The 12,234-nt window shown below is 33.8% G+C and overlaps 1 protein-coding gene across 1 annotated transcript in view; it reads left to right on the top strand.

Annotated features, from left to right (window-relative positions):
* Window positions 1-12,234, top strand: part of LOC110447256 (usherin-like) — a 41,918-nt gene that overhangs the window by 10,308 nt on the left and 19,376 nt on the right. Inside the window, exon 2 of the mRNA XM_021492828.1 lies at window positions 5,722-6,309. Within this exon, the coding sequence (XP_021348503.1) occupies window positions 5,891-6,309 (419 nt within the window). The 5' untranslated portion in view covers window positions 5,722-5,890. The remainder of the gene's footprint in view (window positions 1-5,721; window positions 6,310-12,234) is intronic.

Raw genomic sequence — 12,234 nt, 5'->3', positions numbered from 1 at the left:
AGTTCTGACAATGTGTAACCTCTATATAGCTAGTTCTGACAATGTTCAACCTCTATATAGCTAGTTCTTACAATGTGTAACCTATATATAGCTAGCTAGTTCTGACAATGTGTAACCTATATGTATCTAGTTCTGACAATGTGTAACCTCTATATAGCTAGTTCTCACAATGTTCAACCTCTATATAGCTAGTTCTTCCAATGTGTAACCTATATATAGCTAGTTCTTAAAATGTGTAAACTATATAATATATATAGCTAGTTCTGACAATGTGTAATCTAGCTAGTTCTGACAATGTGAAACCTATATATAGCTAGTTCTGACAATGAGTAACCTATATATATCTAGTTCTGACACTGTGTAACCTCTATATAGCTAGTTCTCACAATGTTCAACCTCTATATAGCTAGTTCTTCCAATGTGTAACCTATATATAGCTAGCTAGTTCTGACAATGTGTAACATATATATAGCTAGTTCTGACAATATGTAACCTATTAATAGCTAGTTCTTACAATGTGTAACCTATATACTGCTAGTTCTGACAATGTGTAACCTATATATAGCTTAGTTCTGACAATGTGTAACCTAGCTAGTTCTGACAATGTGTAACATATATATAGCTAGTTCTGACAATATGTAATCTATATATAGCTAGTTCTTACAATGTGTAACATATATATAGCTAGTTCTGACAATATGTAATCTATATATAGCTAGTTCTTACAATGTGTAACCTATATACTGCTAGTTCTGACAATGTGTAACCTATATGTATCTAGTTCTGACAATGTGTAACCTATATATAGCTTAGTTCTGACAATGTGTAACCTAGCTAGTTCTGACAATGTGTAACATATATATAGCTAGTTCTGACAATGTGTAACGTATATATATCTAGTTCTGACAATGTGTAACCTATATGTATCTAGTTCTGACAATGTGTAACCTATATATAGCTAGTTCTTACAATGTGTAACCTATATATAGCTAGTTCTGAATATGTGTAACCTATATATAGCTAGTTCTTAAAATGTGTAAACTATATAAAGCTAGTCTCACAAAGTGTAACCTATATGTACATGTAGCTAGTTCCCACAATTTGTAACGTTTTCTGAATCCTTGCAATCTGTAACCTAGCGACAGTATATTTCTGACAATGTGTTATCTGTAGCTACAGTGTGTAACAATCTACATGTATCTAGCTCTTGTCATGGCAGTGTAGATTGAGGAAGTGAACCATAAAATATTGAATACTTCCCTAAACCCAAATGACCAAGAAAGGGAGCACCTGCTCCAACTGCTGTATCAATTAACGTAATTTGAGATTTGAAATCCTTCACCTTCTGTAGGAGTAATTAAGCATTGAACTGCTTTTGTATGGTATTGCATTAGCGCATTATGAGTTGTTTGCTTGCAAAGCTGTGTCATTCAAATAGATCATAAATACCATACAAAAACAGTTCAATACTTATATTTACGTTTTCTCTGCCTCTTATGTTCTTTTTTAACTTATAATTTATATTTAGAATTAAAAATGCCCGCCTTATCGACAGTCCACACAATTTCGTTCAATAGTTTGAACAGCGTATTGTCGCGTGCTGATTGGCNGTATGATATGTCTATAGGGTGATTTAAGTTTATCAATAGAACTCTGAGCTGAAAGTTAGATTTGAAATTGTTTCGATTTTTCCCCGGAACAAATTTCACGCATGGACAAATACAGTGAACACCGTAAATCCGACCTTGCCCTCCACAAGGGAGTTATTTTTGGAAGTTAATTCAAACTTTTCTCTTCGCCCAATTTTGTGAAGAATCCAGGCGTGAATTTATTTGTTGATTGTATGGGAACCTGACCACAGTCGGTAGATTCTATAACGGCCTCGTTATTTGACATGTTGTCAGAAATCAGGAACCGTGGATTCGAGACGCATGAAACTGATAGCGTTTGAAGTGAGTGATCTTGCGACGGAGCACAGGTTGAGGTTCATAACAAAATGTCTGAAATATTTATATGTGCTGTGACTCATATCAGTAGGTCTGTAACATATGTGTCAGTAGGTCTATAGAATATGTGTATTTCAGGCATTTGTAACGAACCCCTGTTGATCAGTGCAGTGTAACAGACGATATTTCTGATAAATTGCATGAGTGTTAAAATTGTTTCCATTGCCGGCATTGGTGATTTCAACCGATGTGCGTTTTGTACGATATTGCAGACCTTGGTCTTGTTTTCGTTGTAATAAAAGTGTTTTTTATTTCATTTTTTATTTTGCACATAAATTTACAATGACATTGTCAAATCTCACAATGCCCAGCGATATTTCAGCAGCCGTCATGTTTATTTATACTGGATATTGTAGTTCCGGTCAGTGTTGTATATTAATACGCTAAGAATTTTGTCTCGTGATGCATGGTAATTAAAGTCCCATCAACGACACAGCTTTCAAAGAGGCTATATATAGTGACAATTCCATGCAAATGTAAATATATGGATTTTAACCTAATTCTGCCTTTAGCATCCTTGTGCCTAATGGGGCTCATTGTTGTTATAATCAATAGTATTATGCCTACCTCTGCAATATGGTAGAAGAGATTTATATCTAATTAAAATATTAAATTAAGAATATAGACCCTTAACTTAGAGAAAAGGGGTGGGGCCCAACAAGACAAATAGGTCTGAAATATTTGTCAGACTACTCCTTTGTTAGAAATAAAGGGATTATGTTACACATGATCATTTTGTTACATTTTTTGTAATAATTAATTAATCAGAGAATTTTTATTTGCAGTTCAAATTTCCTGTATGAGCAACAGCTTGATTTTGACAGGTGTTGTGGCTGTTCATTTAAGATCTAAAGCCAGATTTGTCTTGATTAAAAGAAACAAAGTTTGCCTTTCTACAATTTGAATAAACTACTGCAGTAAAAAAGTATACATAAGAATATTCCTATTCCTAGACTCCATTCATGCCAGCCCTCCCTATTTAGGAGGAAGCTGACTCCCAATTTTGGACTCAATTTGCTTAACTGTTCCTATATTCTAAGATCTAATGATTTCATCTGAGAGAACAACTCGAAACATGTCCTTTTAAGGGGCTATTTTGTCTCTATGGGGTGTATACACACATTTTAATTATGTTATAATTTTGAGCATGAGTAAATCTCCCCCATGGAAATTTCAAAAATTTGGCAAGTACGAAACTCTCCAGAAATTTAAAATACTGTAGTATTTCATCAGTCGATCCCTAGAAAATTGATAAGAATTCTTGCCTCTTCCCAAAAAAGTAAAATACTAGTTTTTAGCTCAGCTGGCCATGGTCCGACGGACCGGTGAGCTTATGCCATGACGGGGTGTCCTTCGTCCGTCAACTTTTCCTAAATATCATTACTAGTCATGAACGACTGAGCAGATTTTGACCAAATTTGGTCAGACAATCTGAATCCTGTCTGAAACCAATTTTGGTGTGGAGCATCCTTGGGTAAAGGGGAACCAATTTTTTATAAACGGTGGGTATGACCCCCCCTAGGGGCATATATATAGGGAGGGAGGGGAAGGCTCTGTTTGAAGTTTGTTCTAGCTACAGATAAATGTATATCTCAAGTACTGGATGGATCTTTCTGAAATTTCATATGTACTTACAGCACCTACCATGGAGTGTTATATCTTTACTTCATACCAATTATTTTAAACATATTCAGGTCAGCGATACAAGCCCTCTGGGCCTCTTTTTTTAAGACACTACAGAAAAATAATTGATTCATACATTTACTATTGCTTAGATATTGACCTTAAAAAGTATATACATTTATACTAGTACTACACACAGCATATATATATAGAGGATTTACACTACAAATACCAAACAATGTATGATAAATTCACATAAATTATTGACAAGTCTGTAGATAAGGGGTGCTTATCACCTGTAGCAGTACCTCCCTTGGACCTGATGGAAAATAGCTGATAAGCTATTGACCCCATAGTGCTGAAGAGCAGAGTGCTGAAAAGCTGTGACCAACAACTCTTCTTGAACATGACTTGGAAGACAGTGACTGACCTGAAGCTCATAGAAAATATCCAAAAGTTTGAACTAAATGTCTTATCCTTGGCCATATATAGTTGATGTATACAGTTTAGCTATAACTCTAGGTTCTAGAGTTGGCTTGAACTAAATGTCTTATCCTTGGCCATATAAAGCTGATGTATACAGTTTAGCTATAACCCTAGGTTCTAGAGTTGGCTTGAACAATTTTGGTTGTATACATGAAGCAGCAGATTTGCAACATTAATTATCTGTATTACATGTTACTACATGATGCAATTTTACTGCCATGGGCCGAAATGTTGAAGAGTGAAGCTGTTTCTGTTGAGCAATGGTCAACAAGGGAGTATATGTTAGAGTGACAAGCAACCAATAAAAATTAAGGTGTTGGTTCGGGTCAGGAGGATGGCTTGACCATCAGGAAACAACTGGGCCGTTGGCTAGAACTGTTAGCACAAAGACCATATGCTAGGTCCTAATTACCTTAAAAGTAAAGTAGGAAAAAACCAAAACCCAATATGGCATATTTAAATTAGGTAAAGCGGGGACTTTGTTTGCTAGGTTGTTGTCAGAACAGGGCGGTTACAGGAGGTCAGAATGCTAGGCTGGCTGAGATGAGAGATAATCTTGATCTCTAGATCCGTATTACTAATTGGCTGGATGCATGTCCTTTCTGTGACCCGGCCATGACCTACAGTCAGAGCGGAGGTCTTGTGATAAAACTATCTAGCACCTGAGTTAACATTTTTCAAGTTTTGAGTTATCATTTCTTGAATTTAGCATCAACATTTTCGAGTTTCAAGTAATCTTTTTTTTTTATTTTCGAGTCAACGTTTCTTAGTTTCAGGGCAATTTTTTCAAGTCAGAAGTCAACCTTTTCTAGATTCGAGTCAACTTTTTAAAGTTTTGAGTTCATTTTTTCTCACTTTCATATTATAAAATCATTGATTTTAAAATACAAACTAATTTTTGCTGTTTATCCATTTTTTAGCTCACCTGGTATGAAATGCCAGCTGAGCTTATGGTGTGATGTCTTGTCCGTCATCTGTTGCTATCCGTTGGTCTTTTGTCATCTGTTAACTTTTTCTTTGAATACCTTCTCCTTAAGAACTTGAGGACCTAGAACCATACTATTTGGCCAGTTAAGCCACATGGGACAGAGTGCTTTAAAGTTTCCTAACCTATTCCTAAATAACCTTAACATACTTCAAGATCACAATAGTGTCAAATGTGTTAAAAACTTTTAAACAAACATACTTTTTCTGAATTACCAAGAGGCCTAAAGCAATGATTTTTGCTCAGTAGGCACATGTACATTGAAAAGGGTGCCATAATTTATCCTCAAATAAATGACATTTACCTACTTTCACAGGAGTCAAATATGATCATATGTGGCCAGTAGCATGCTGGGATAAAGTTTGTTAATGACCTTGACCATATTTGAACATATGTGAAAGTGTTCAAGGTCATATATGTTCAAATGTATATAAACCTTTGAATTATCTAATCTCTGAATAAGCAAAAGGTCTAGATCTTTTTGGATCAGATAATTAAATATCAAGGTCAACATTTTAGCTATCAATCTTTGACCAAAAAAATCATTTTTATGTACCTTAATTGATGTTATGTTTTTTTTCTTTCTAATAGTGAATAATGTTTACCTTATTTCTTTTTCAGGAAGCAACGGATGCACGTTGCTCTTGATTCATTCTCTGATCTACGTCTACACGAACATCGACAAGTGAAGTAGATACAGTCATTGTATATTTGAAGGTTACCCTTATGTACCTACAGGATATGCAATTATCGATAAACAAATAAAAAGCTGTGGATATTTGAGATTGACATGAAGATGCAATACAAATCTGTATTATTTTGGTTTTTGATTGTTGCCACTTTGTGGCATAATATCAGAGGACTTACTGATTTATATTTTCCTCCAAACACAACAGAGTCTTTACCACTTAGTACTGTTGTCACGGCTTCTTCGACTTGCCAATCAAGTGGAACCAACTATAGTTGTAACTACTGTACTACTCGTACCAACTGGCCAACCCATAGTGAGATCTTAAAGGATTTAGACTCTGGCTCCACAGGATGCTCAACCTCTGTACATGTGAATGAAGTTACACCAGTACCTACCGACCATGGAGTTCTCATCATTGACAAGAACTCGACAAATTGTAGCTTTTCAAAGCCTGTTGCTGATGTCAAAGACAAAGGATATACATTATCCTTCTGGTTGAAATACATCTGTGATGATTGGTAAGTAAAGCCATGATCAGGAATACTGTGATGATTGGTAAGTAAAGCCATGATCAGGAATACTGTAATGATTGGTAAGTAAAGCCATGATCAGGAGTACTGTTAAGATTGGTAAGTAAAGCCATGATCAGGAATACTGTGATGATTGGTAAGTAAAGCCATGATCAGGAATTAGAAGAGCTGTTGCATAATATTTTTTTATAATTTTAAGTCACATGCACTCAATTTATTTTTGTGAATGCAAAATTTTGTGACTGCACATTGGTCCTAAACAAATGTATTTGTTAGGATTGGATTTCATGAAATGAATATTATAGCAGACACAATGTACTATGCATCTTTCTTAAATGTGATTGACCAGGTATTTGTGGATTTAATTTAGGATAATTATTATTAAATTACATTATTACTCTGGATTATGGAAGTACCAGTATATTGTAATTAGGTTTGGAAGTACCAGTATATTGTAATTAGGTTTAGACCAGTATATTTTAATTAGGTTTGGAAGTAACAGTATATTGTAATTAGGTTTGGAAGTACCAGTATATTGAAATTAGGTTTGGAAGTACCAGTATATTGTAATTAGGTTTAGACCAGTATATTGTAATTAGGTTTGGAAGTACAAGTATATTGTAATAAGGTTTGGAAGTACCAGTATATTGTAATTAGGTTTGGAAGTACCAGTATATTGTAATTAGGTTAGGAGGTACCAGTATATTGTAATTAGGTTTAGACCAGTATATTGTAATTAGGTTTGGAAGTACCATTATATTGTAATTAGGTTTGGAAGTACCAGTATATTGTAATTAGGTTTGGAAGTACCAGTATATTGTAATTAGGTTTGGAAGTACCAGTATAGTGTAATTAGGTTTGGAAGTACCAGTATAGTGTAATTAGGTTTAGACCAGTATATTGTAATTAGGTTTGGAAGTACCAGTATATTGTAATTAGGTTTAAACCAGTATATTGTAATTAGGTTTTGAAGTACAAGTATATTGTAATTAGGTTTAGACCAGTATATTGTAATTAGGTTTGGAAGTACCAGTATATTGTAATAAGGTTTAGACCAGTATATCGTAATTAGGTTTAGACCAGTATATTGTAATTAGGTTTGAAAGTACCAGTATATTGTAATTAGGTTTAGACCAGTATATTGTAATTAGGTTCGGAAGTACCAGTATATTGTAATTAGGTTAAGACCAGTATATTGTAATTAGGTTTGGAAGTACCAGTATATTGTAATAAGGGCCCCGTATCGGAGATATGGGTGCCCTATAGTAATCACTCTGTCTGTCTGTCTGTCTGTCCGTCCACAAATTTTGTTCCTGGCTGATAACTTTGGTATTTATTGACCAATGTACACGAAACTTGGTCAAGATTTTCAGTTCACAAAAATACACATTGAGGTAAAAAATCAAGGTCAAAGGTCAAGGTCATTAGGTTCACAGGTCAAGGTCAAATTTTACATCTTTTCACTGATGAACATTTTGTTAAGACATCATGAAGCAAAGTTAATCATAATTAAACCAGGAATCAACTGACCAAAGGTCAAGGTCATCGGGTCAGGGGTCAAGGTCAAATTTGCATCTTTTCACTGATGAACATTTTGTTATGACATTATGAAGCAAAGTTGATCAGAATTAAACAAGGAGTCAGCTGACCAACGGTCAAGGTCATTGGGTCAGGGGTCAAGGTTAAATTTTGTACCTTTTCCCTGATGAACATTTTGTTATGACATTTTGAAGCAATGTTGTTCAGAACTCAACACAGGGTCAACTGACCTTAGGTCCAGGTTACGGGGTCCAAAGGGTCAAGGTCACTGATGAACATTTTGTTATGATATCAAGAAGCAAAGTTGGTCGGAATTAAAGAATAAGTCATTTCATCACTGACTTTGACCCTGGCTCTTGATGTAGGAGGTATATAAGGTGAAATAAAAAATCAAAGCTAACAAATAAGTATTGCACCAGTATGTACATTTCTGTTAGCCCAGCAAATATGGAGGTGGAAGGAAACAAGACTCACATTATAGTACATGTAAAATGTATAATTTGCTTCCTTGCGATTCTATTTGAAGTCCAAATGTCAAACGTCAAGGTCAGTTATCTGAACCGATTGCTTCTTGATGATTTTTAGGGGATATATTGCCACAGGACGGGGCCCTTACTGACCTGTCAGTGTTCTAGTTAGGTTTAGACCAGTATATTGTAATTAGGTTTGGAAGTACCAGTATATTGTAATAAGTTAAGACCAGTATATTGTAATTAGGTTTAGACCAGTATATTGTAACTAGGTTAAACCCGTATATTGTAATTAGGTTTAGACCAGTATATTGTAATTAGGTTTGGAAGTATCAGTATATTGTAATTAGGTTTAGACCAGTGTATTGTAATTAGGTTTGGAAGTACCAGTATATTGTAATTAGGTTTGGAAGAACCAGTTTATTGTAATTAGGTTTAGAAGTACCAGTATATTGTAATTAGGTTTGGAAGTACCAGTATATTGTAATTAGTTTTGAAAGTACCAGTATATTGTAATTTGGTTTATACCAGTTTATTGTAGTAAGGTTTAGACCAGTATATTGTAATTAGGTTTAGACCAGTATATTGCAATTGGGTTTGGAAGTACCAGTATATTGTAAATAGGTTTATACCAGTATATTGTAATTAGGTTTTGGAAGTACCAGTATATTGTAATTAGGTTTAGACCAGTATATTGTCAGGTTTAGACCAGTTTATTATAATGAGTTTTAGACCGGTACATTGTAATTAGGTTTGGAAGTACCAGTATATTGTAATTAGGTTTAGACCAGTATATTATAATTAGGTTTAGACCAGTATATTGTAATTAGGTTTAGACCAGTATATTGTCATAAGGTTTAGACCAGTATATTGTTATTAGGTTTGGAAGTACCAGTATATTGTAATAAGGTTTAGACCAGTATATTGTAATTAGGTTTGGAAGTACCAGTATATTGTAATTAGGTTTTGAAGTACCAGTATATTGTAATTAGGTTTGGAAGTACCAGTATATTGTCATTAGGTTTGGAGGTACCAGTTTATTGTAATTAGGTTTAGACCAGTATATTTTAATTAGGTTTGGAAGTACCAGTATATTATTATAAGGTTAAGACCAGTATGTTGTATGAGGTTTGGAAGTACCAGTATATTGTAATTAGGTTTAGACCAGTATAGTGTAATTAGGTTTGGAAGTACCAGTATATTATAATTAGGTTTAGACCAGTATATTGGAATGAGGTTTGGAAGTACATGTACCAGTATATTATAATTAGGTTTAGACAAGTGTATTGTAATTAGGTTTGGAAGTACCAGTATGTTGTAATTAGGTTTAGACCAGTATATTGTAATTAGGTTTGGAAGTACCAGTATATTGTAATTAGATTTGGAAGTACCAGTATATTGTAATTTGGTTTAGACCAGTATATTGTAATTAGGTTTAGACCAGTATATTTTAATTAGGTTTAGACCAGTATATAGTTATTAGGTTTGGACCAGTATATTGTAATTAGGTTTAGACCAGTATATTGTAATTAGGTTTAGACCAGTATATTGGTATTAGTTTTGGAAGTACCAGTATATTGGTATTAGTTTTGGAAGTACCAGTATATTGTCATTAGGTTTTGAAGTACCAGTATATTGTAATTAGGTTTAGACCAGTATATTGGTATTAGGTTTGGAAGTACCAGTATATTGTAATTAGATTATGAAGTACCAGTATATTGTTATTAGGTTTAGACCAGTATATTGTTAATAGGTTTGGACCAGTATATTGTAATTATGTTTAGACCAGTATATTGTTATTAGGTTTAGACCAGTATATTGTTATTAGGTTTAGACCAGTATATTGTTATTAGGTTTGGAAGTACCAGTATATCATAATTAGGTTTAGACCAGTATATTGTAATTAGGTTTAGACCAGTATATTGTTATTAGGTTTGGAAGTAATAATACATTGTAATTGGTTTAGACCAGTATATTGTAATTAGGTCAGGAAATATCAGTATATTGTTAATAGGTTTGGCCAGTATATTGTAATTAGGTTTAGACCAGTATATTGTAATTAGGTTTAGACCAGTATATTGTAATTAGGTTAGGAAGTACCAGTATATTGTTAATAGGTTTAGACCAGTATATTGTAATTAGGTTTAGACCAGTAAATTGTAATTAGGTTTAGACCAGTATATTGTAATTAGGTTAGGAAGAACCAGTATATTGTAATTAGGTTTAGACCAGTATATTGTAATTAGGTTTAGACCAGTATATTGTAATTAGGTGTTTAAGTACCAGTCTATTGAGGGAAGAACAGGAAGGAATATAGTTTTGCTGTTAAAATATATAAGGACCTTGATATATATTATTAATAAGGGTTGTGTTAATAAAGGGAGGAGCATTACAGGTACAGTGAAACCTTTCTAATCCAACAACATGAGGGAGTGAATGTTTTGGTCAGATTAAACAGGGTGTCAGAAAAGTCAGGTTTTTGAATGGCAAGTCAGTTTGGTAGTTGCGTTGACATTCCCTTTAAATTTAGATATAAATGGGCACACTTGGATGTTGAAATAAAACCAAAACAAATAACCAAATTAACTATTTGATTTGTTTGAAACATTCAATATATACATGTACACAATATATACCTGTACACAATATATACATGTTCACGATATATACATGTACACAATATATCCCTGTACACAATATATACATGTTCACAATATATATATGTACACAATATATACATGTATATATTGTGTACAGGTATATATTGTGTACACAATATATACCTGTACACAATATATACATGTTCACAATATATACATGTACACAATATATACATGTACATATTGTGTACATGTTAACAAGTAGTTTAACACGACGCTAGTGATCAGGTTCGTACATGACATGCTGTGAGAAACCACTTATAAAACGCTACATTTATCCTCCAAATTTATTTCCTCGATTCACAGTTTCCGTTGAAATGGTTGTTGAAGTATTAATCATGTTTCGGTTTTAATAAGTTGGACACTGTCGCATGATTAATACCATACGCCACGCTAAGTTCCTTTTGAAAAAGTTTAGGAAGATTTTCAGAATCCCTGATTAGTTGAATATTCTGTTCTAATATGTCAAATCTACCAATGTCGCTTTGGAGACGGACTACACATATCAGGCAAAAGTCTTTTTTTACATGTCGGTGAAGACGCCATGTAATATTTGACCCCCTTAAGTAGCCATAGCAAAACAACTGACAGTTTCAAAAATATACGTCTTGAGTATTGATCAGTTTACATATATATATTTACATTTGCATGGCATTGTCACTATATAGCCTCTTTGAAAGCTGTGTCGTTGATGGGACTTTAATCACCATGCAGCACGAGACAAAATTCTTAGTGTATTATAATACAACACTGACTGGAACTACAATATCAAATGTAAATAAACATGACGGCTGTTGAAATATTGCTGGGCATTGTGAGACTTGACAATGTTATCGTAAATTTATGTGCAAAAGAAAAAAGAAAAGAAAAAATACTTTTATTACAACAAAAACAACACCAAGGTCTGCAATATCGTACAAAATGCATATCAGTTGAAATCACCAATGCCGGCAATGGAAACAATTTTAACACTCATGCAATTTATCAGAAATATCGTCTGTTACACTGCACTAATCAACAGTGGTTCGTTACAAATGTCTGAAATACACATATTTTATAGACCTACTGACACATATGTTAAACCTACTGATATGAGTCACAGTACATAAACATTTCAGACATTTGAAAGAAACCCCTGTGCTCCGTCGCAAGATCACTCACTTCAAACGCTATTTGTTTCGCGCGTCTCGCAGCCACGGTTTCCTCAGATTCGGACGACATGTCATATAACGAGACTGTTATAG

Source organism: Mizuhopecten yessoensis, unplaced genomic scaffold, assembly GCF_002113885.1.
Source record: "Mizuhopecten yessoensis strain PY_sf001 unplaced genomic scaffold, ASM211388v2 scaffold3245, whole genome shotgun sequence".
NCBI lineage: Eukaryota > Metazoa > Mollusca > Bivalvia > Pectinida > Pectinidae > Mizuhopecten > Mizuhopecten yessoensis.
The sequence above is the reverse complement of the archived record's forward strand: the minus strand, read 5'-3'. Positions and strand labels throughout refer to the sequence as shown.